The 26,676-nt window shown below is 36.7% G+C and overlaps 1 protein-coding gene across 1 annotated transcript in view; it reads left to right on the forward strand.

Moving 5' to 3' along the window:
- Window positions 1–8,976: 8,976 nt before the first annotated feature.
- Window positions 8,977–26,676, forward strand: part of LOC139735081 (uncharacterized) — a 55,621-nt gene continuing 37,921 nt past the window's right edge. The window contains exons 1-6 of the mRNA XM_071645853.1: window positions 8,977–9,129; window positions 15,952–16,055; window positions 16,598–16,696; window positions 17,332–17,430; window positions 17,732–17,887; window positions 23,886–24,041. Coding sequence (XP_071501954.1) covers window positions 9,096–9,129; window positions 15,952–16,055; window positions 16,598–16,696; window positions 17,332–17,430; window positions 17,732–17,887; window positions 23,886–24,041 — 648 coding nt within the window. The 5' untranslated portion in view covers window positions 8,977–9,095. The remainder of the gene's footprint in view (window positions 9,130–15,951; window positions 16,056–16,597; window positions 16,697–17,331; window positions 17,431–17,731; window positions 17,888–23,885; window positions 24,042–26,676) is intronic.

Raw genomic sequence — 26,676 nt, forward strand, 5'->3', positions numbered from 1 at the left:
AAAGGTCAATGCGTGAGTTCGAGTTTTGCGACAATGAAAGAATTTGATAGGTAAAGTGGTTTCCTGTCACCTTGGATAGATAAACGTCAGGATCTGAACACTTTTGTTTGACCCCATGTCTACCATTTTATTCAGTCAACCTACTTAATAATAATGTGTTTTCCACAAATAGCATTCAATGATGCTGTAATAATCATGCAGTAGTACGATCATCATACAGCAAGGCTGTAGTGTTATTGTTGTTGTTGTTATTTGCTCATTTATCTGTATATGTTTAAAAAACCGCGGTGCATGACAATAATATGCCTGTTGACAAGTGTGGCTGCATGTTTAATTGTTTATTTATTTGTGTGTTTGTGTGTATGTGTGTGTGTGTGTGTGTGTAAATTGGGGTGGAGATGTTGCTACCAGGCATGATTTATGAGGAGTATGGTTCGACAATGATGATAATGATAATGAAGATGATGATGATGATGATGATGATGGTAACATAAAAATGTCCATATACACTGTCGTTTTAGCTATCATATATATATCAGCCCTGCATATTTGGTTATTTGGTAACATTTTTTCCTTCATCCAATGTTCAGTTCATTGTATAAGTAAAATTCATCGACTACAAAAGACGTATTTACAAGACTATACTCTGGGGGAAACGTGATGTACTTCGAGCATGAATGAGACATTTGAAAGTACCATTTGTACCATTTTTTATACCATTTGGTCAAGCGTATAAGTACGATTTCTCAGTCCTCCTTGTAATGATTCTTGCAATCAATACCCACTGTGGATGCAAGAAAAACACAACTTTTAAGCACAAATATGAAGACTGCCGACATCTATTTGACTAGCTGGGAAAGGGGGGGGGGGAAGGGGACATAGCCAACTTTTTAGATATTTTGGCAAACACAATTATCGACGGGAGTTGGGAACTGAATTGGCTTTTGGATATGTTGAGTGACAGCTCATCGGGTAGATATAGCACACTAGTGCCAATTTACAGAACAACGAGCTATATAACAATATAATAACATAAACAGTATGCTCAGTTTCATTTTACACTGAAATTTCTTACATGTTTAAGATGACTGTAATAAACAGATTAAACAAGCAGAACTGTAAATGTTCCATTAAAATAGGAACAATAACAAAGAAGACAGTCACGTAGTTTTAGATATTGCATGTATCCCCATGACAGTGACATATTGTTAACTAATCTCTCCACCGTACGTTTGAAAAAATAAAGAAAACCAGCGATTCAGAGATTGTTCAATTTTTTTTTTTCACGTCCACATCACATGTCTGTTTCAATACGCTTTTTAATTTTAGATATCATCTTCTTGCTTTTCATTGAATCGTAATATGTATCAAGCTTGCAGGTGCCGGATTAATCACCAAAAAGGTTTATTGGCCAGTTAAAACACCCAAACAACCAAACAAACATATATCATGCATATCATGCAAACTATTTTTGTGTCAGAATTACATAATTAGGCCTTATTTTATAGGCCCTGATGGATTTTCAGCGCAGACTATTCAAGGTTTTGATACCGAAATATGAAGGCGATACGTCGACGCGATCTATACGCAATTTGCTTTGAATTCTTATGTCCACTTTCAGAAGTCCTGAGATCAAACGGTCAATACTTTCAGTAAATGTTTATCGGCCACTGCAGTGAATTGGCTGTTGAATAATGTTTGCCACTCGTGTCGTTTCTACGATCCTCATTAATGCGCTTCTCTGACCTCCTTCATTATCTGCAAGTGAGGGCCTCATGTTTGTGACGAAAGGAAGATGTCGTAAAATCATTACCAAAAAAAAAAGAAAAAAAGCGAAGTATAAAAGGAGAATTCCGGAGATGCTGTCATGTCTCATTGCTAGACCCATAAATAGACTTAACGTAAGTAGGGCACATACTGTTCTGATACCAGATACCATTTTCAAATGAAATTTCCTGAAAACTGCGGAGAAGACGGGGTTGCAAATTGGGCTCCTACCCTGAGCACGTGATCCCGTATGAAGACCTTTACAGGTTGGATCGCCTTAACTCTGACATAACCAGCACTAAATCTGGCACCTACAAACAACGCCTGAAATTTTAGAGGGTCGGTCTTCAGTGGGTTAAACAGATGATAACAGACCAAATTCGACCGTTTGCCCTCCGTTTGAACACATTTTGTATCTCCCCAGGGAGTAGGACATTTCGTCTGCTCTGACGGAAATGTCCTTATCGCGGCGACCAGATCCACAACGATTGCTCGCCTCAAAGGAGAGAGGGAAAAAAAAATCCGTGATAAGTGGATGCAGCGCCCCCTAATGAGCGAGACATGAAAACAAAGTCGCGTGAGCTCAAAGTGAAATTGTAATGATTGATATTGGCATGGCGCAAACTTGAGTTGATTTGTGGGAGAGACTTCCCGTCAAATCAACAACATTTCGTGTGTACTTTGTCGCGACAGATAAGATTGGTATCCTTGTGAATGGCCGAGTTCGACTTCTATAAAGGGTTGTCTCATGAAGTAGTTATACGTCAGCTATGCAGGATTTGAAAGTCGGACACGACACCGGGATGAGAAAGGAATAGCGTTTAGCCATTATTGCCAGGATAACAGTGATAATGTTATTGTAATTCTTCATCCCACGCGTGTCCTTGACAAGACGTGAAAGCTCAAAGAAAATATCAGAAATCCTGACAATGCTTCCTGCCGGCTCAAGAGGAAGTCGTGTGAAGTTTTAAATCGACAGCAATAACAGCGATCGACGCCGAGAACGCGGGATGAGGAAAGTTGCAAAGGAAAGGGCGTGGAACATGGATAATGATGACGACAAAATAAAAACGTTGCCATGGAGTGCGTTGTCCAAAATTTGATGCAACATAATTCAAAACATGAAAACCGCTGCTCTCATTTACACACTTTGATTGGCAACATGTAAATCTGTATCAATTCAGTCGATCAAACAAAACGATCGAACAAACAACATCCCCTCAAAAACACTTTGCTCCATATACTCCTGAAAGTCTGAAAGAGGTATTCTTTGTTCATGATCGAAGGCTTTGGTAATATAGGGCTTTCTTGCAATCATAAATTAAAAAAAAGAAGAAAAGTAGTATCTCCTGATAAATGAAACAAATTCTGACTCAATAATATCACTAATATTATTGAGTAAGCATCTCCCTTAAGCCACAGATCGATATACTTAGAACCGAATGAAAGAAAATACATGTAGTATATCAGCAGTAACATATTCCACTTTAAAGGAAGGATTTTTTAGTTTTGCTTGAGATGGAGATTCAGCTTTTAACTTCTTGTGAGATTTATTAGAAACCACTTATATGAAATAGTAGAGAGCATACAATTCTAAGAGGAATTAAAGGTTTATTTGATGAAAATTGGTTTTCAAATGGCCGAGATATCCACAGACAAAGAAGTTCTAATAAAAAGTTGGTCCCGCCTTTTATTATGACCACTTTGTTTTACTCGGCCTTTTCAAAACCAATTTTCGTCAAATAAACGTTTGATTCCTCTTAGAATTGTATCCTCTTTAATATTTCGTACAAGCGGTTTCTAGTTAACTCGAAAAAAGCCTGAATAGCCATCTCAACCAAAACTATATCATCCTTTTGAATTCGGACACTACTAAATCAAGCGTGCGTGATGCAAATCCTCGAACAGAGGCCAGTCTTATCTGTGTGTGCCTATTACACTTCAACTGCGATTTTGCGAGTAACCGTGTGTTTGTATTGTGTGACAGGAAATGTGGACATCCATGGAGGACCAGAAGGCTTAGCTCACTCGGGATTGACGTAATCAATCTATCTGTATGTTTCTTTCTCCCCTGGCTTTATCACCAGATTTCTGTCAAAAAGGCACCTAGCTGCCTTTTGCCAAATCAGCACATGGGAATAGGGAAGACTCGAGTCGGAAAATTGGCTCACGGCAGCAGAGATAAAACATTCCCGGATCTTTCATTAGAGGAATGTGGTATATACACGTCACCACATATGACCTTTTCATTTTTTTATTTTTTTTTTTATACGGTCAAAATGAATATTCATGAACCGGGAGACTTAACAGACTGATGCCTGAGGACAACCAAACGAAATTTTTAGGAAATCCTTGAAAGTTTTACTGTTCTCCTAGATGAATCAGGAAATTAGTTTAGGATGTAGACGTCGACACTCGATGTTCTCTTAATTGCCATGGACAAATATCAACTTGGGAAATATTGCAGTGACTTATGGAGAAAGAGTGGTAATTCAATTGGTCGAAAACAATGTTTTCTTCCTGGCCAAAGCGGTTTATGACGCTAAACATGGGGTCTCGCTAATTCGTGGAAAATCAGTCATTCGCTCGATGAGGTCAGTTCGGTGCATCTGAGAAAGTGCCTATCTATGTGAGAACACACTAATATTCAAACATACATTTTTTCTTACACATCATTACATACATACACACAAACACACATACATATGTATGTATGTGTATATACATATACATATACATACGCACGCACACACATGTACTCAATTATTTAACGATTGTAAGCCTGTTTAATCAATGTTTATCAAGAATTGTTCGAAAACGCTACACATCACACACTTGAAGGAATACTCATCTGTTCCCATGTATATCTTCTCAAGATTGGACAAATTCCAACCAAACGTAGTTTTTCATTTATTCAACAAAAATATAGCACAAGATTAAAAAGAAAAAGAATATGCCTGAGACACAAATGAAAGCAATGAGTTGGAATTTTCATGCAACCTGACAAACCTGCAGGAGTATTATGATAAGACGTGCTCGTCTGCAGTTCTTAGATCAGAAACTTTGATATGGAGACAATAAGAAGTGGTGGAACTTGAAACTTGTCAATTGTGTTACTGACAGTAATAAATCCTCTGCTGTTCCTCCACCAGTAAGTGATGGTCAAACTGTCAGCGAGGCGACAGAAAGGGCTAAGCTACTGGACAGCACCTTTGCTGCTAATGTCAATCTTGATGACAGTGACATGAGTCCTCCTAGTTTATCACTAAAATCTAGTGAATCACTTTAAACCTCACAATTCTTATCCAAAAACGTTCTCAGACAATTTCGTTCTTTGGACACTTCCAAGACAAGACCAATGGCTGAGATGGGATCTCGGCAAACGTACCTAAGGAAAAAATAGTGCACCTGAGCTCGCTCCAAAACTTGCCTAGCTGATCCAGATTGCTCTTAAAACCTACGTTCTTCTGAATGGAAATCTGCCCATGTAATCACCGTATCGAAAAAAAAAAAGGAAACAAACAAGATCCTTCAAAATACAGGCCAATATCTCTGCTTCCCATAATTTCCAAAGTCTTCGGTATAAGCCTCATTATTTGACCATAATGATATAGATCCAAGTTTCAAGATTAAAGATTCAAATTTATTTAATTTCCATTATATAAACAGAGAAATTATATACAATGTAATATAAGCATAACATATTTATAATACATTGTACGAAAACACCGTGACAATCACCAGCTTCTATACGACACTCAGTATGAATTCCTCGAGAAAAGGTCATATTTGCAGAAGAAACAAAAACTCAGCATTAGTGCTTTAAAATAGTTCCAAAATGTGAGTTAGGGGCAGAAACAACCACTGTAAAAATTTGAATCCGTATAATTGATGCTAAGTATTGTTAAATACACAAAGAGTGAACAATAGTTATAATAAAAATGTTTCCAGACTAAACCGTCTACAGTTATGGTTTAATGAGAAAAATACTTGTATCTCCTTATATTTTAGGCTTTATTGCGAAAATTGTATATGGTAGGGTGTTTTGTCAGACAACAGACCTACACATATGCATCAAATGTGATATCTTGAACATTTTTTAAATCACTGCTCCCAAAGGTAAACTGGACCTTTAAGACGCTGTCTTACACCTCCCATTAGTGGAACAATGCTTTGACTATCAACAAGAAATTACGGTTCTCGCTTTATAATGTAAAGAAAACTTTTGATGTGCATTTGATCGTGTACGGCACCGCGGCCTTTTGTCAAAACTTACCTCATTTGGTATCCAAGGAGACCCACTTTCTTGTTATTAATTACCAAGGGTTAAAAAAACAACACACACACCAAGGAGAATGAATGGGACACGTAATGGAAACAAACTGTGAAATGTAGTAAAATTCGAAGCAAAATACTGTACATTGTATGACTATATTAACAAATTGAACTACAGTGTATAACAACAAAATACATTGTAGCACATTGGCACGTGACATCAAGACAGTGCAACGAATAAGCAGAACGATCAAACTTTTTAGTCGAGAGATGGCGCTGTTACTCTGCTAGCCGTATAAAAGGATTCTCTGCTAGTTGTCGATGTTGCTTACAGGTCTATCAGGTAAACATGTTCCTCAGTTATTACACTGCCTATAATTAAATGTATATACATTTATTTAAAAGGTTGGGCCTTTATGAAAATAATGCATCATGTTTTTACTGTGTGTTATGAGAGGTGTCAAAGACACCCGATAATTGCACATTGCGAGTTTCACACGCAGAAATGAAGACTCCAACAGATTTGTCACTGGTTTGTTTGAGATCCAGGAAATAACCACAGAAATACAGACATTCGTCATCCCAAGTGGAAAAATGAGAGGACTATAACTTTATATATCTGTGCCTGTTACAATAATGTTCTTAGCTATAGGCAAGTTAACCTTGATGGGTAGAGCAAAATCTAAATAAAACAGAACAGTCAGTGTTTAATTGAACCTAAGAGGATTAAGATGTAGAAATTTGCTAGTTATTTTCTTCTTTTCCTTGATAAAAGTCATCTTCAAAACAAGCAGGAGCATTCTTTTTTAGATGAAAATACTCAATTATACAAAAGTTTTTAAAAAAATGAAAAAATCAACAGGTTTTTTGAGATTTCAATGAATAACGATGTTTTCATTATCAACTTTAATGATAAACATTAGTTGTTTCTTGAGTTAGCATTCCAATTATAGATTATTCATTCATTCATTTCATTTATTCACGATATTAATATAAGCCAAAGGCAGTTTTTCAACTAGTCCGAGTCGTGAAAGTAAAAATTACAATTCACGCACAAAGAACAAAATTATCGAATACCAACAAAGATATTGCTAAAGGCATAAAATACCATTTGCAGATGAAACAAAAACCCAGCATTAGGGCTTCAAAATAGTTCTAAAATGTGAGTTAGGGATAGAAACAACCAATGTAAAAAAATTGAACCAATATAATTGATGTTAAGTATTGTAAGATATACAAAATGTGAACAGTAGTTATACTAAAAATATTTCCAGACTAAACCGTCTACAGTTATGGTTTAATGAGAAAAATACTGATATCTCCTTATATTTTAGGCTTTATTGCAAAAATTCTACATAGTAGGATATTATGTGATACAACTGACCTACACATATGCATCAAAAGTGATATCTTGAACATTTTTAAAATCACTGCTCCCAAAGGTAAACAGGACCTTTAAACCCTCAATTACACACAATTTAGTTAATCGAGGGTTTTTAAATAATTTAAAGTCTTTAGTAAAAATAAAGATACCAATATAATACGAAATAATGACTCGTGAAAGAAGTAAGCCAAGTTTATTCTTTCATTATGCTTGAAAAATACTGATTTTTAAAAAATATTTTCAGAATACTATGTGTGATGACGAACTGTATCACTGGGAGAAAAAAACAACAAAAATCGCATTTCATTTGGATTTAAGACTCTGCTCACGCCATTGAAAAAAAAGAAGAGAATAATTACACAATTTTAGATTTTATTATTCATGGGTTGTTTTCTTTCAAGTGGGATAGATGATATATAGTTTGAAATGGGATAAAATGGATCCCAGTGAATAAATCGAAAGGAAGTTAGAAAATAAGGAGAAGGGACAAGAGCGGAGGGAGCTGACATAAAGAGCAGGAAGGGGAGGAGGATAGAGAGGAGAGAGAACAAGGGAAGTACATCGTAGAAGGAAGCAGACGATGATTAAAATGGCGGGAGAGAGAGAGTGATAATAGTGAGAGAGAGAAAGAAGGAGAGAACAGAAGAATTTGAGAAACTTGTACAATTAAGATAAAGATGTATGTTTTGGGATTGGATGAACATACATGTATTTTTAATGTTTTCAGGTGAGCAATTTTGATTTTGCTGTTATGTGTGGTGCGTATCAGTATTATCGAGTATGTGCTTGTAATATGTAATCTTATATTGACTTATTATTTTTGTAATATCTTTCTACTATACTTTGACACGAGTCTATTATGTAATTTATATATCTTTTTTTTTTTGTCTGTGCCCTGTGTACCTGCACGCTTATTCCTGGCGACAACCTTTCTTGTTACGTTGCTTATTGACATAATAAAGAATGTTGCACACACACATACACAAACTACAAACAAAACAAAACTATGACGTCTGTTGACATCGCAGACCCCCCCCCCCCGCCCATTCATTATAGATATCATACAGATAATCATGTCATCCCACAGTACTGATAAACATTGTATGAAATCCCCCGAAAGGTGAATCACAAGCGAGCCATTCTGACGGTATACACCCAGCCTTGAGGAGCCCCATAAACGGCCCTATTGTTATGTAAATCACTTTTGTTTGCTGGCACAATACAAGCCCACCTCTGGAATTCTCGCTCGCTCTCTCCCCCTCGCTCTCGCCTCAGTAACCAGCCAGCCCATACGCCATACGCATTTTGTGCAGGCGCCCGGAGCAGCGTATAAACATCTTCATAACGCGGAACTCCCAGCTAAAGTTTAAAACTTAATGTGGTACTACAACGAGTTTTTCAGTAGTTGAAGGCGCCATGTAGCGAGCTGATTTTGAGCTCTCGACTACCCATTTGTTTCATCATACAGGATTTAGTGGTAATCTCGGACTAATATGGGAACATTCACACTGTTAAAAATGCCGTTTTAACGTCGTTACTTACGCAGCGTGGAACACCAACATAAAAGTTCATACATGGGATTAAAGAGCTGATCAGAAGTTCGACAGTCCTGCAAGAAACTATCATCTATACTCTATACCCCCGCCCTGGGGTTGAAAATTGAATTGAAATGGAAGAAGATTTCGACGATGAAGAGGAAATATGTAAGTATTCTCAGATTACGTGTGTTGTTTTGTCAGGTATGAGATATGTGTCTATAAAATTTACTTCTTGATCTGTGAGTTCCTTGGGATGATTTTGCCAATACTGCTACGATCGAGCATCGAAATTAAATTCCCGAAGTCTAAATATGAACACACAACACACAGGTGCATCTCGCCGCAGGTCCTTTGAAGTTCCAGGTGCTTATCATGCTATTTGTTTCATTCTTAACCGACTGATGTCCTTACGAGGTCAGTTTTATCTCTCGGCCATACACCATAAAGTTTGATGACTGTCCTGTAAAACGTAGTTGACCATGTCGGGTGATTTCTATCCGTACCGAAGTCTTGTAAATCTGGCGAGAGTTCCATAAATTTGTAACCCCGATAAAATTGGAATAAAAAAAGTGATATGTATATGTGTAAGTTATGAGATTAGTGTTGAGAGTTTAGGATTAGGGTTAGAGTTTATAGGGTTATATTTAGGGTAACGTTGATCTCGGTGTCCTGCGGTAATGCGGACCCCACATAAGAGTAGGCTTATACTCCTATATATAGGTTAGTGGGGCGTAAATAATATGGAACTCTTTCCGTAAATCCCCCCCCCCCGCGTTAATCTTCTTACGAACGAAAGCATCCCGTCATAGACAAGACAAAAACAAAAACACACATTACACACACAAAACAGTTTAACAGCAGTCAAAGCTCCAACCTTCTATGAAATATGCTCACACTTCGGACTATACCAATAGATCTTCTCGTATACCTCCACATCTTCACTTTCTCTGTGAAAATGATTTACACTTTACTGTTTACATTTGTATTTGTATATCATTCATCTAAATGTGATTTAGATAGATAATCTTGTTGATTACGTCATCCAACTTTTTTTAAACCATACTCATTACTCATCATTATTTATTGTTTTTACTATCAATTACTTCTTTGTCTTTTATTTGCAAGGAATTTCTAAACTTTTGAAAATCCCCCTAACGGGTAATATGTGTGCATAATTGTGTCAATTTTTTTTTTTGTATATCAAACTGTGAACATATCTCCATCTATCCTTGCTTTTTTTTCTTTAGTCTTTTATGTGTGTATTATGAGTGTGAGTAACAAACGCAAACAAAGAGAAACTGACCAGAAATGAATACAATTTATCAGTGGAAAAATGAGCAAAGAAAATGGGATTCGGGATTCGAGACCTCCGGATTGCTAGCCCGGTGCTCTAGAGCTCATTTTTCCACTAGTGCCTATGAGTGTAATAAAGAAAAAGAAGGAGAGGTAAAGTGTACATGGAAAGCAGAAAGAGAGAAAGCAAGATGGAGAGAATGTGGGTACTTGCGCACTTGTCTTTCTGGATAAACCTATTTCCATTACATATTAGTATATTGTCATCGATACAGGCCATACGGACATGTAACAAGATACCAAGTGTGAGAAGGATGGCACAGTATGATAATCAACCCATATCTATCTTTATCCACTCAACCATACGTCCCATGCAGCATATCTTATTTTCGTCAAAATTGCGATATTCCGAACTCTTCTTTTTTTCAATGTATACGTCATAATTCACTGTATATGATGCTGTCTTCTCCTATAAGTTGTTGTATAACATAGCCGTAAATATCATTAATAAGTGTATATCTATCTGCACAAAAGCAGAAGGGATGAATTGTTTCATACGTTATTCTATCGGTGTATTGCTTCTCAATGTCAACATCAATTGAACAATGGATCAATAACAATGCTCTGTTGAAAAGAATACGGTGTTAATCAAAGAGATCTGCTCAGCGTATTTTGGAAAAAAACTACACTTTACTTATGATGAATAATGGAGAGATAAAGTAACATGGATTGTAAAATTTAATGAAACACGAGGAAAATTCGCCATTCGGATGGAAACTGAACAAATTGATTTTGTATTCATCCAAGACTTCAGATCCCGATTTGCACAGCTTATTTATTTATTTGTTTACGTACAGTGTATGTAACGTATGTACACATTGTATGTATTTGATTGTTCATATTGTATTCATTTATTCATTTATTCATTCATATATTCATGTATTAATTAATTAATTTATCTATTATTCTTTACCCAGTAGCCCCATCAGCGGGTATACACTGTTTGTCGGAATTCTTTACAAATGCCAATCGATGTCAATCACATATATAGTTTGTTCCATCATTATTCTTCCGTGCCGTTTTCTTCTGTCCCTTTCACTATGCTCCTTCATTTAGATGATGATCTTTGCCCACGTGTACTACGACATTTCTTTCGCAGATATTAAGTACGACTTTTGTCTTTTAGTTTTCGTAGCAGAGTAACTTCAGATGCGGATTTTCTTTTCCACCATATCTCGAACGTGTGGATATTGAAATGAAAGTGATTTCTTTGAATGCACTGTTTACTCTCTCCGCAGGTGTGTGCCGTAGCTTCAAAGAAACCGCGCATTTCTTAAGATATATAACATCTCCCTGTAATGCAGAGAAGTCATACTCAATCGCAATATATTTTATGAAATGGAGTAGCTCAAGGCACTATCACCGATATTACATCACCAAGTTTGCCGGTAGAAACTTCTAACTTTACCGCTGTGAAGGATGATTGTATAGGGTTGTTGACACCAGACCTAACCATTCATCATTCTCGTTATTGAAAAGCTAACATAAAATTCCATCAGTATAGCGCATAATTCTAAATGTTCCGTCTTGTGTCCGTATGGCACCAGCTGAAATTAGTAAAAAAAAAGAAATGCATGGTGTGCAGTGATAAACGACGAGTGCAATTACCGTCTGAACATCGTTGTCGAGTATATAATCAAATATGGCACAGCACCAAATGTCAATGCCTTTCATAAGCAGGTATGTGGAAAATTTCTTCATGTCCTTTACTGTTATGACTTCAGCATTGTGTGTGAATAAGCTTTCATGATAATGAACAAGCAAACAAACATGGATATGTGCGGATCACACAAGTTGCGAGTTATTTATGTAGCAGAATGGAAACATGATAAACAATAAGAGTAGATGTTCCTCGGTGAATACCCTCCGGGACAAGTTTGAAAAAAGGTCACACAGAAGTATGTAAACGTTTGTAATGATTTGAAAATTGTAAACATTGTGTGTGAACATCTGTGTAAACATTTTGCACGGATGAAACAAAAAGTATTTCTCGAAAAAATCAACTATATGCGACTTCCTGAAATATGTGGGTGAATCACAACAAGTCTCTCCATGACAGCAAAATTAAGATATGAGAAAACATTGTTCTCACTGAAATTTTGCGATATCGAAACGTATGTAAAGATGAATATTTGCAGATGAAAAGGTCATTTATGCGACAAAACGACTTAATGAGACACAGAGTAGCAATGAGCAATGCCATGGACAGCTACTGAACGATTTCTTTACTATGAGGTGAAATAAAACTGCTAAAAATTCAAAGGAGCTTATTAAAATAAAATCAAGTCAAGTGAATTACGTACAATAAGTGAGTGATATCTACACAGTAGATTTACAACTGTTTTGTTTTGATGGTTTAACATTCAGGGTTAAACTGCAAACTGGTCTATTCTAATGTTACAGAGTGTCTTTCATGATCAAATCATCCACACACAAAAAAAAAGATAAAGAAAAGAAAAACATACTCAAATGCTTGTAGAAATGTTAAAGTACTATTGTCTGATATCAAAGATTGGTTATGGATTGTATATGTGTATTATAATTATTCAGTTTAACAACATCCTCCCGTTATTAATCTTCAACTATGTAACCGCGAGTATCTTCTTGCTGCTATACACCAGTTACGAGTTATCTTATGACTTTAATGTCTTTGTTCATTGCAATCTGCATGAATTCTCGTACACATCTATACGGGATCTCGTCGGGCGATAGATTTCATATGGTACAGCATATCAGTATAACAATCGCTTCATCAATATCAGCCGTTCGGCATCGTAGTGGGCGTCAATTGGTTCAGGCAATTGTCATTGACAAGTCATGTATGCAAAGTGCCCTTTAATTATTACAATCCGACAGGTGTATAAATGCAATGATATACGTGTTTCGCTATGCCAGAGAACGTCAAAGGATGATTTCTATGTCGTGATTCAAAACACATTTTGTCACATTTCGTCAAGCTTTAAGTAAGCGGTGTCGTTTTTGTTGTCGTTGTATTTGTGGTTGTTGCTGTTACTGTTGTTGGTGTTGTTGTTGTTGTTGGTGGTGGTTGGTTGGTTGTACATTATGAATGAAACGAAGGGCCGAGACAATGTCGCTATGCAATGCTCGACGGGTGCAAATCTTGTATTCATACGATCACAGATTAACTCGAGGGGTTATGATTGTAATCAGAATTATTATTTTATCACTTACAAAAACATATCAGTGAAGAGGCATGATACTTCACAGTGTAAGAAAGATGGTCCTTCTCTTACACTCAAACATTATACCCAGGACACCTCATTGATTTTACATCTGTGTAAATGTGTGCATGTATACATGCAACAACATGCACGTTTAAATTTCAACACAATTGATTACAAACGAATACCTGTGCGAGTGAGTGTGTGTATACTTGAAATATACTTACTGCGCATTCCAGCGCCATTACAATCTATTTACAATAGAGCAGCCACCTGCTCAGAAAATTGTATGATTATTGATTGTCTGTCATTGTTATTTGTTGTTGCTGTGATTGCAGGTAATGTCAAAGTACCATAGCACAAACGAATAGTCTTAGTTAAAGAGTTTGTTAATTATTGCTTTTATTGTATAAGTTAGATGAAAGATATCAATATTGTTCTCGTTGTTATGCTGCTGTTGATAATCGCAGTCTGGGATATGCATAATTATGTGTACATTAAAGATCATTGCAATCAGAAGGATTTATAATCATCAAGATGAATAAAATGAAATAGTGAGATGGACAGAGATAGTTAAAATGTTCTTCTTGATCAATCTAGATGATCATTTGAAATCTGCTGTAGACAATAATTGCTAAACACCTTCAACTTGTTACCACAACCCATATGCGGTCAACACGGACACTGTCGTAAGCGAACACCATTGAAAACTTATCATTGCGCCAGATAATATGTGTCAAAAAAGAAGAAAAACCAAACGAGCTTGACATTCCAGTTGGCCACCGTTTTCGTCTTCGTACCCTATTCAAACCACTCTATCACTGACATGATACTAAAGAGTGTCAAATATTTAGGTACCCGTCCCGCAGTCCCGACAGAGTGCGGTCCAACAGGGAGAAGCTCTGCATGCATGGCTTCAGCATTCACGAGGGAAATGAGCGATATCATCTTTTCACTTTCCTTCCTTACCCTACACATTTCACTTTCATGGTACATTTTAATTCCTCCCATTTCCCACATTGTCTTATTATTCATGATCGTCTCTTTATGCCTCCTGTGTATGTATTATTACATTTATTTTACACATCTTTTATACACATATTTCATCATTACTGTTGTTATAATGAACATGATTATTATTTTGTATAACATCAATACGTTAACTGTTCACACGTTAGTTACTTGGTTCCCACTTTATTATCATTTGCCACAGTTTTACACTCAAGCTTCATGAACAATGGGCTTTTCTATGTATCTTGAATGACCTCCGTCTTCATTACACCACATTTTGGGTTATTCTCTTACTTTTTTGATACAATCATCATCATTGTGTTGTGTTCTGATCTTGTTGTCTCCCTTTTCATCTTTATCCTTCACAGGTTGCTAACCCAGTATATAGCCTTGGGATCATCATTGGCCCTTCATTACCTTTCCTTGTTTTACTAACTCCTCTGCTTTATTATACCCCGTTCATACCTGATTGGCACCTCGCTTTGACATTCAACATACCCCTTTTGTTTTTGACCATTGTTATGTGTCCCTAGTCCTTCCCAGTTCATTCATAGTTCATGTTTTGTAGTTATGTACGTCTGTAGGCCCTACACTTTTTTATGTTTGTCATTTTGCCTCTGACGGAGATTCCGCTGGGATTAAAAAGCTGAGGAACCGTCTGATTCGATTTTCACGTCCCTGACTCGCCATTTTTGGATAAGCAGTTTTCAGAATCTTTTACTTCTATATAATTCTTGCGTTAATCATGGTCTAAGGAGTAATAACGGAGGCGACTAATACGAATATGCAGAGACGCGTACGATTCATGTGTAGCTACAGTAAGTTTTCATTGCAAGTCACGATAAAGGCCGGAGTACTTTCGTTCCTGTTTTGATGGGCACGTGCATTCATGTCCATCTTGTCTCTGTCCCTGTCTCTTTAAGGTCTAGAATTTTCATCTCTTTTTTATCGTTTTGAATGGATTCCTCACGATGCTGTGGTGAGCATGGCAACAGGGCTCGTTGTTATTTTGTGTGTGAAGCTACACTGTATCTGTGAACATTTCTTGCGATAACACATTAAAATCCACTAGTATGCTATCATATCATACTGCGGGACATTTTTCTCATTCTGACTGTATCTTTATCTTGAGCAGATATCGTATATCCCGACGGTCACATCCATATTACCATAGTTTGTAGCATTTGTGTGTGTGTGTGTGTGTGTATGTGTGTGTGTGTGTGTGTGTGTGATCCTCTGTAGTGAGATTTTAGACTTTGTATGATAATTTTATCGTATACTTCAGTATCCCCAACACAAGATAGAATGATTGTGACGATATCATGAAGCATGATTATTATATCTCCTCTTGAGCTTTCAATTTTCCGAAGTGAGATTTTAGAATTTATTTTTGTTATAACAACATCCTTATCTTGATCACAATGTCGTATACCCCCTGCAGTGCTTCCCGTCGAGCGGGAATTCCACGAGGCGGCGAGGACGGGCGATGTCGAGATGGTTAACAGCCTCATCAAGCAGAAGATCAACGTCAACTGTATGGACGAGGTAATGTGCATGTATACAGTCTTTTTCCTTTCATCCGGTTAGATTAACGAGGAACCCTACTTCATGGTCTGATGGTGGCTCCAGTAACCGGAGCGTATATCAAAGGAATCCAAAACCCAAAGAGAAATGTGGATTGAGTGAAAGCAGCATCACTAGTAGAACACATCAGTGAAAGTTTGAGGAAATTCGGACAATCGATGCAAAAGCTTTGAGTTTTTAAAATTTTGGTGTTGGTCCGCTGGATGAGGAGACTACTTGAGTTTATGGCGTCATGTGTGGACAACAATTATAAAAAAAAAAGAAAAGAAAATTCCACATCTTTTACTTTTCTAGCATTACGTAAGAGCACTTGACTAACGGCTTTCATAGAGGAGGGGGATAATCATTACCCTTAATATATGTCAGTATCAAGTTGATGGAATGTGTTTTTTTCAAGAAAAATGAACTTTTGTTTGATGATAATGATGACGACGTAGATAATGATGAGATTGAAGGTAATCGCGGTCAAATATACAAATAAGTGATGACATCTCTACTTACAGAGAGATCGCACTGCGCTTCAATTGGCGGCTGGGCAAGGCCACATCGACGTCATCAACGCACTCATGGATGCCGACGCCAACGTCGACCTGGGAGACAAGGTGGGTCACATGACGTTTTTTATGGCAACACTGTCGGTGTAGGCAATGCTGATACCTGCGTGCCATTATGATACTGTAATGGTTTCCAATGTAGAGTAATAAAAAAGTGTTTTTTTTTCGATATCATGACTGATGCTCCATGAAAAAGAGTAGTCTTGTTATAATGTTATTGAAGCACTTCATCATTGTGACGAAATCTTTGTGTGAGTGGTAGTATGTGTTTGTTTTTGTCTTTCTGTATTTTTGTTTTTGTTTTAGCAAGACACAATAGTGCTAAAACATCCCAGAGAAATCAACTGTTCTCCCTGATGGTTTTAATCTGTATCAAAGTCGAGAAGTTACTGAAGTAAATCGTTATCAGGAGAATGGAGCAAAAGCAATAAGATAAATTAAAGATAATTTCCCCCATTTTAAAGGAGATATTACTGTCTTCTAGCAAAACGCAGCCACACATTAGTTACCCACTTTTAAAGCTTTTTCCCTGATACATCGAATATTTCAAAGGTCTGATAAAACTAATCAGGGTTGTGAAAACATAAAGAATATCACACATGAACGTTCATTAGAGTTGTTCTTGTCTTCTCTCGACATGATAATCTACGGTCGGCGCGGCGGTGTGTCTGTTCTCGCTCCAGTACGGGATGAATCCTCTGCTGTGGGCCGCGTGGTTCGGGAAGGATGATGCCATGAAAACCCTCGTAATGGGAGGCGCCAACAGGCAAGCTGAGAACAAGGTAGGACCTACCGTGCCCACACACGAATAAACGCCATAACCGCAGGCCATTTATAACCATTTACGTATGATAGAGTCATTTACTGTGATACTCATTTGAAATACTTCTTTCTTCTTTTCTCTCTTTTTTTGAAAATCGGCATATTGTTTGTCCGTTGCTCCTTTGCTAGAAAGAAAACAACAACAACAAAAACGAAAACAACAACAGAAGATTGTAGACGCCTGTAAATAGTTTGCAGGTAATACCCAAATTCAATCTCCCCCAATCAATTCATCGTATACTGTCATCCCGTATCCAACAGCAAGGACTGACGATCGTGCACTGCGCGGCCGCCCGTGGTCATCGGGGCATCCTGGAGTACATCGTCCGCGAACTCCTGGACGAGGACCCAATGGACAGCGACTACGAAGAGGAGGAAGAGGACACTGGCATCAGCCTCAGCGCCGTGTCGGGCAAGGTGGGTGACCTGACTCGCTCTTTCCTCAACCAACTTCTGCAGGATGTAGTCTCCGGAATGCAATTCATTTGCATTTTAATCAATCTACACAAAACCGAGAATTCTGTATATCAGTTAATAATTGTCAAAAATAGATGGGCAAAACTCAGAATGAAGACCAAGACCTGAAACTATGACAATCGACAATAAATTCTGGTGATCCAACTTCAAGAAACCGTTTGCTATGAAATTAAAGTTATTTCAATAGAGTGAACCTATTTGCATTTCATTGTAAAATGGACAATGTAATAGGATGACTATCTTGCTTCTGATAAAGAGAGGAAACTATTGTAATTGCTCCTTGAAATGTAACATAGCTGAAATGCAATCATGGTGACAGAACGTCTTCCCCGTTTAATCCAAAGCTGAAACTGCGTATCAAGCTCCAATGAAAAGTCCAATCCCTATAATAGTTGAAAAGTTCGACTCACTTACACCATGCAGCACATGTCCTGTGCAACCTATACCAGTGAAACGTTTGTGTGCCCATTTTGGTCCTCGCATGCAAGTGCTTTCCTGTTTAATTAGAAATCGTTCACCGATATACTGAGTAGCCTTAAAGATAGAAAGAGATAGATATCAGTAGCTAGAAAAGAGAGAGAGAAAAAAATGACGGAAAAAGGCGCAACACAAAAACAGGCAAATTGTAATTCAGTGAAAATACGTATTCTAACGAACACCATTGCCCTGTGATATAACGTAATAAGCAGATATTCTTGCATCCTCAAGACCGACTTTCAGCTGGAAAAAGAAAAATGCTTGAGGGAATATGAACGTTTAAAGTCGCCGAAGGTAAGATGTGAAGCAATCCTACTGGAATGCCCCTCTTCCTTTCCTAAAGTTCCTCCCCGCTACTAGCCAAGGGTTCTTTCATCATTCTTTAGACAGTCTTTACAATGGCCCTATGGTTTATACCAGGGTACACACCTTAGAGTCGTGCATGTGGGTTATAAGAGGTGGCATAGAAAAAAGGCTGGAGAAAGGGGAAAAAATGTAGAAATTACAGTTCCTGTTCTTAAAACAAATAATCATTCTCAAACTTTTAAACGTACATTACCTAAATCTTGTTTACTTTTATTACGTCCTTATTTGATATTATGTTCCATTGTATTTCGTCATTTTTTTTCAAAATCTGTAAACTACCGCTTTAGAATGCCAGCCACGGTACTAAAATACAAAATGGATAGTCCTGTGTATTCAGCACCTACTGTTATTCCAAGTTATTAACGGACAGGGGGTATTATACCCAACACAAAAACAATCTCGCCATGTTGTGATATTTCGAGTTTATATCATTTACTGACGATATAAGTCTCAATCGTATCCATATGTCTCACAAGCAGAATTTATTGCCAGTTGCCGACATTTTTTTAATCACAATAAAGGGTAACGAACGCCGGTTTTGATAAATGCAGCAACAAACAAACGAAATAACAACAACACAAAACAACAACCAACCAACCAACTAACCAACCAACCAACCAACCAACCAACCAACCAACCAACCAACCAACCAACCATCCAACCAACCAACCAACCAAAAAAATGTAACTTTTTCCCCCACCAGGAATCTCCTCCATTCTGTCCTCCGTCAGTAGAAGAGAGCCTTGTTCCGGCGCTGGTAACTTATACTGTTCCACAACTCAATTATAATCTTCCCTTTTCAATGTTTGTTAGAGTGTTGGATAGCTTTGGAACGGTTGGTGACCGATGTTGTAATTCGTATCTGGGACCGATATTGGCTTATAATCAGAGGTGTTTTCTGGGTCTTGGGGTTTGCGAAGGTCCTATTATTACAAGTTTATCTCTCCGTATAATCTCCAGTTATATTGTCAGTTTGTATTGATTCTATAATATTCTCATAAATACGGGAAGGGGTAAAATCTGATTCTACATCTCCTTTTTTCACAAAGAAATTTTATTAACTTAAACATTCAGGTACAAAATAAATGTCACATACATGTACAATACATACAGACAAATAGTACAAATTGACAGGCAGCTACAGAACGTCTAAATAATATGAATACGATTCCAACTGATATTAGATATAGAACCTGTATAGTGTTTTTTTTTCAGACATATATTCGTCTACTTTCTTCGCTTGCTTTAAGAATTAATAAAAGTGCCTAAAATGTAATGATTTCTTTTTATTTCTTACAGAAAATTATAAAGTATTTTGCATACAAATAAATCACGTTGTGACACTTTGGGTTTTCTGTGGAACCAAGTATAAAAGCACTTCTAGTAATTTGAGTTTGATTCTGTAACATAATTTCCTGTATTTGAGTAATAAACCTTTGAGTAACATCGCATTCCTAAAACATAATGTGCGATTGTTTCTGTGGAGCTCGAACAAAACGTACAGAGGTCTGTAGATAGTCCCATTGCAAAAAGTAATTCATCAACACCAATATTTCTATGCAGAATTTCATACTGAAAATAACGAAGTCTTTGATTCAGGGTTGACATGTAAGGAACATTGTATATATCAATCCAGTCTAAGTTTTAGTTGAATATTTCTTCTTCCCATTTCCTTTCAGATTTAGGTGGTTGAAATATATTGTCAAGTAATATTCGGTGTATATATCGACATATTTCGGTTCTTTTGAACAAATTATATATCGTATCTTCTTGTTGCGTCTTTATTTCATTATCATTTACTGATTTCTTTTTAATGTATTTTTCCAATCTTAGGGAATTGCATGAGTAACTGAAAAATACTATAAAGATTACAACAAACACCATATCTAGCCCGAAACTGTTCAAAAACTTAAAAAAGATAAACCATCATCACTCAATATTTGTTTAATCTTTAATATATCCCTTTAAAACATTGTTTTCTTTAAAAAAATCTCATTATTTACACGAATTGATGAAGTAAACCAAATTACCTGGGTTTTCACTTTTTTACAGATAGATCAGGGGAAAGAGTATATTACACCAAGCCTTAAGAATATTACGTATAAAACATCTTTGAATCAAATTTATCTTCTTTTCTGTTCCGGCCATATTACAATACCAAATTATATTACCCCCTAAATTCTACCTCTCCTTGGTACAGTAAATGTCATATAATACGACCATTTTCTTTTATTGTCATGCACAATTTGCGGGGAGAAGTATAGAAAGTATAGAAACTCTTACACTAGGTATATTGTAATAATTATTCTTAACAAAGATATTACTGCTGGTCAAGAAACGCTCAATTTCTGGATAACTCAATAATCACTCAAATTGTCTTTGATAAGAATTGCATACAGTTTCATGAAACGTCTTTAACGAAATCCTTATAGGAAGTCTTCCTACGTAGAAATGCCTTTAAATTGTCAGAGTCTTTACCTCGATTTTTACTCCCGATTTTAGGAGATGTTATGATCCAACATTTGATGAAGCACCTGCTTGTTAACACAGAATGACTTTACTGGGAAGACGTGTACTTTCCTGTACTTTATTATTTATTCATTTATGTATTTTTACACTACATGTATAGTATGCGATTATAATTATCGCAGAGCTATAGCAAAGGGTACGACTGCGTAGTTGATACAAGTTCTGAAATTATCTTGATTTTGGAATTTGGAAGATTTGTTCTGCAATGTTTAAACGAATTAATTATGTGATATCAGGGAGGTGATCTCCCTGGTTATATTAAGGTGTCTAGAACAACGGGCACGCATGCAGCCTCTGTGGGTTCTTTTTTTCTGTAATAATTATGGTGTGGGGTAAGAATTTTATCGTTACGGTTGGTAACTGGATTTCATTTTGTTGTTACGGGTATTTTCTTTTCATCAACACATAGATTTGAGGGAATGCATGTTGCCTTTCGTAAATGTCCATTGGTCCTTACACTGATTTGTTCGTGCATGTGTGTGCGTGTGCGTGTATATGTACGTGTTTGCTTATTGCTGCTGTTTCATGTGTGTATATCTTATGTTTGGGTGGTGTGTGTGGGTGTGTGTGTGCGCGCGCGTTTATGCGTGTTTGTTTGTGTGATGATATCGAAGGAGAGGTCAGGTCAGTCATGTGACAGTTGTGTTTTTGTGACGATGGCCTCTGTATGCTTTCGTGCGTAGTTAGTTAGCGACCTCAGGACTACTGGGAGATATCTGATAATGATGAAATGGTGATGATAGAAATATAAACAACCACGTGCTACAGCGTGGTGCCTGTTTCAAGCATTGTTTGATGTCTCGCCTTGCAGTGGTATATCATTCCGCACGCTGTTTCTTTTTTTTTTTTACCCAATCCTTATTTCCGCTCTCTTTGGTTAGATAGAATAGATATATAAGCATTAAGCCTTCTGTTAAATCTTTAACAAGAACCTTTTAAAGCTCTCATATCGGATGATTGTGATCAAACACTTTGTATTTGAGATTGTGTAAAGTAGCATGGTGTATGATTATATAATAGTCAGTGCATGCATGTATACGTGTGGATTTGTAAAGATTTAGAATTGGAAAGCATGTACATGTCTCTGTCCTGTGATCATTTGAGGAGTTGTCTTGACACTTCTCTTTATAAAGTCACCATGCATTTCTAACGTAAGGGGCATTGTCTTCTTCGTTCTAAAATGTATTTCGAGAGAGACCGGAAGTTAATGGTGGAACTAGCAGTAGTTTGATGTTAATCTTAAATGATAGCTTTGTATACTTTCTTTGAATTTGAACGACATTGCCGAAGATCTCTCTATATGTGAGGAAAGATTAGATTAATGACTGCAGAATTTCACATGCGAGTAAACATTTTTCACGCATCTTGCCGATAACTTTGAAAAATAATCACATTTCATAACTTACTGTATATGTTTATAGTTTTATGCCTAGTTAACAAACGTTTTCAGATCATTATTATGTGTGAACCTTTTACAATGAGATACCCAGTATTTTTGCATTATTTTGCACAATGGTTATTTACACAGTTTGTTCTTTTCTTAAAGTGTGTCGTTTTGTGTTTCCTTTTTATCTTCTCACAATTGCCGTGACTTCTGCACCTTTACGACCGGTCCTTTTTTTTTCAACTGCAACGTTTACAAATATATACAATCTACCAAACCCCATTACACGTAATGCATGTTGAAAACACACAAACACGTTTGTCTGCGTACAACACCACGTCAAATGTACATCACTTACATTTTTCATTGCACGTGCTTTCGGAATAACCCAAAATTGTATGATTTAATCATTTCTCTTGATGGGTTGCGTGGGTTTCTGCATGACGATATCCTGCATGGTTGTGTTTCCACTAACAATGATATTGATGATGCTGATTTTGAATGAACTAATCCATGATCAACATGCATGACATACTAACTTCTAATGTATCAACACCACACAATACTTTCCTGACCTTTTTTCTAACTTCTTTCAATCGATCATGCATGTTTCAAACGCATTGAATTGATGCCATCCTCCTCCCCCATTGCTAACATTATTCTCACTCGGCGACGATACATTGTTTACCTTTTCCATGATTGCTCATGCCTTGATTCCACAAAATGATTTCGAACACATCACTCTCACATCTGATATCCACTTTGTCATCACCATTGTCATGGCAACTGATAATTACCTTGATAATCTCGATCATTGTAATCAATCCATCCGCATGGTCCCAACCAATTGCATAACACACGCTCTCCCTGTCCTCTCGGGTGATTTTTTTTTATGCGATGTTTACATCATTATAAAAAACATTTACAATAACTGATGATAACCACGATGGTTGTAATAATCTTAATAATCCATGCAATTAATTTCATTCACAACCGCAACCATAACCATCACCACCACCACAACAACAACAACAACACGCACGCACACATTCTTGTGTGTTCACAAATTAACAACCATCAATATACATCATCATCTCAAAATACAAAACAAACAAACAAAAAACAAAAACAAATCTGGCCACTGACCGGAAATGGACACGCCCACCTGCTCCGTAACTATAGGTCACCGGACTGTTCAGTGCTGCGGCGGGAAACGTCATGGGGAATCTGAGCCAACTTGGCAACATGGCCATGGGAAAGGCCGGGGAGACGAAAGAAGAAAAACCCACTAAGCGCAGCGAGAAGTCGTTCGTCGAAAAGAAGTCCAAACCTGAGGAGGTGAGAAAAATTAGTCACGATACAATTATGATGTTAGTAGGTAATAAACGTATAATGACACCTTCCCTCTCTCTATAAAGACACATACAACGGGAAAAAAAATATGCATACGTCGGGGCAAAAATTGCTTCTGATATACGGGAAGCTTGCCTGACATAGCAATAGTTATTGCATTCAAATTGGATTACTTAGTATGTGGATTGAATTCAGAGCTTATTCGTACTCTTTGGAAATTAATAGTTCGTTTGATTAAAAAAAAATACCCATAGATTTGATTACATTGGGAAAATGGCCTGACGCATTCCCAACGTTTTTTGTGCAAATGGATGATGTTTTCAATTATCTTCCCACAGTTCTAAGGCACCATCACTTTGAAAAGAATATAGATATCATAGAATCTTTTTATTAGTAGAGGCCTTGTTCAAATGTGAGTGACACATGTCAGAGTTTAGTGCCCAAAAGCTATTATTTGATTAATATAATCACTGCAGTGAATTTCAAGGTCTTGGCAATTGCTGCACTCCCTTAAATTAGTCACAGTTTGATTATTGTCTACGCCCTGTTTTTTCCCTTTCTTTCAGTAGCAGTTAAGCGTGAATTTAGGCCCGTATTATGTAGTTCAGTATAGGATCCAGATCACAGACACAATAGGAGGGTTTGCCTAGCAGGTTTTTCCCTTTGAAGTTCGCGATATTATATCACGCAATCAATCGAAACCAACAGAATTTTTATCACGTAGATGTAGACATTAACATCAGAGTACTATGTACGAATGTAATAATGATAATACAGTACAGTATGTCCCAAAAAAAAAAATTACAACGGGACCCCTCGCAATGATATCTTTAAAAATAGTAAATCAATCTAAATACAAATTCAGGGTATGAAACTATAACTCATTGCCCACATTTTACAGAAAACCCCATGCGATTTGCTTCAGTGGTCAAAGAGAAATGAGGAATTTTGTAGAGGATGTCGGGAATCTCTTTTGTCCAAGTTCCGTCTATTATTCACGCACTAGAGCATTGAATTGCTAAAATTGGAAAAATTAGACTCATGACATGCTTTGCAACAATCTACATTTCTCTGTGACCGCTTCACCAAATTGAATGAGGTTTTCTGCAAAATAGAGCTAAGATGTTATGTTTTAAGGCCCCGAAGTAGCACTTAGACAGGTCGATCGTTTTGGATGTTATCAATTCGAAAATTTCATTGTAATTTTTGAGGGACATACTGCAGTATGACCCTCAAAAATTACAATCAGATTTTCGCATTGGTAACATCCAATATGATTATCTTTTTTCAATGCTACTTCAGGGTCTTGAAATATAACATCTTAGCTCTATTTTGCAGAAATCTCCATTCGATTTGGTGAAGCGGTCACAGAGAAATGGGGATTGTAGTAAAGCATGTCATGAGTCTGATTCTTCCAAGTTTAGCACTTCGATGATTTTGTGTGTGAACAATAGACAGAACTTGGACAAAAGAGATTCCCGACATCCTCTACAAAATTCCTCATTTCTCTTTGACCACTAAAGCAAATCGAATGGGGTTTTCTGTAAGATGTGGGCAATGGGTTATATTTTCATACCCTGAATTTGTATTTAGATTGATGCAATATCTTTAAAGATATCATTGCGTAGGGCCCCGTTGTAATTTTTTTTTGGGACATACGATATGTGTTATTTACATACACATGAACACGTATACATATTCATGTGGGTACATATATATTATGTACACTTTGACCTATATGTATATGCATAATGCATATGTAGGCCTATATGATATATACTTATATGTATATGAATGTCAATCTGTTAAATCAACATTGATACATTTGATATAATATTTCTGCTTCATTATACTTTAAAGATGCATCATTATAACTGATGACAGCTATCCTGGAGAGCGTTTTCAAATTTCTTATTCATTTCTTTTTTGTTCGTTTGAATTTGTTGTTAATGTTTTGTTTTGTTCTGTTTGTTTGTTTGTTTGATTGTTGTTTGTTTGTTTGTTTGTTTGTTTGTTTGTTTTTTGCTGCTGAATTACATTTTGAAAGTGTACTGTCATTATTTCATTTTGAGTATACCACAATATTGTTTCAGGTATTACAGCTCGTGAATTGAAAAAGTACCAATCACCACGAAAACAGATCTTTAACGTCATGTCTGACTTCAAATATTTAAGCTTCTAATTTTGGTGTCGTTGAAACCATTATATGCTATTCTTAAAAAAACAAACAATAAGATGCATGATTCTGAACTATTTAACACATTTTGACGAAAACTGACTTTGCTTTTTTTTTCTACAGGAAGGTAAGTTGTCTCAAATCCTATATATGAGTGAAATTTGTGTAGTATAATAGAATGTAAAAGATTGTGTCTTTTTACAGTTGCCTTGAAGTGCATTCTCAGTTACCACCCACTCGAAGCATGTGTAAAATTGAAAGAGCCTTTCATGCCCAAGCTTATTGTAATGAATACCACCAAAGTTATTCCAAACACACAGAACGGTAAAGCTTCATTTAAATCAGATACTGACTAGCATATTTTACGCAAATTATATATTTTATAAGTAAGAATATTTCTTGCTGTAGGCCTATAACGGCTCCACTCTTCATAGATTTCAACCT

This window comes from Diadema antillarum, unplaced genomic scaffold (assembly GCF_040938485.1).
Source record: "Diadema antillarum isolate AM-2024a unplaced genomic scaffold, OU_Dant_1.0 seq00000563_RagTag, whole genome shotgun sequence".
Classification (NCBI taxonomy): Eukaryota; Metazoa; Echinodermata; class Echinoidea; order Diadematoida; family Diadematidae; genus Diadema; species Diadema antillarum.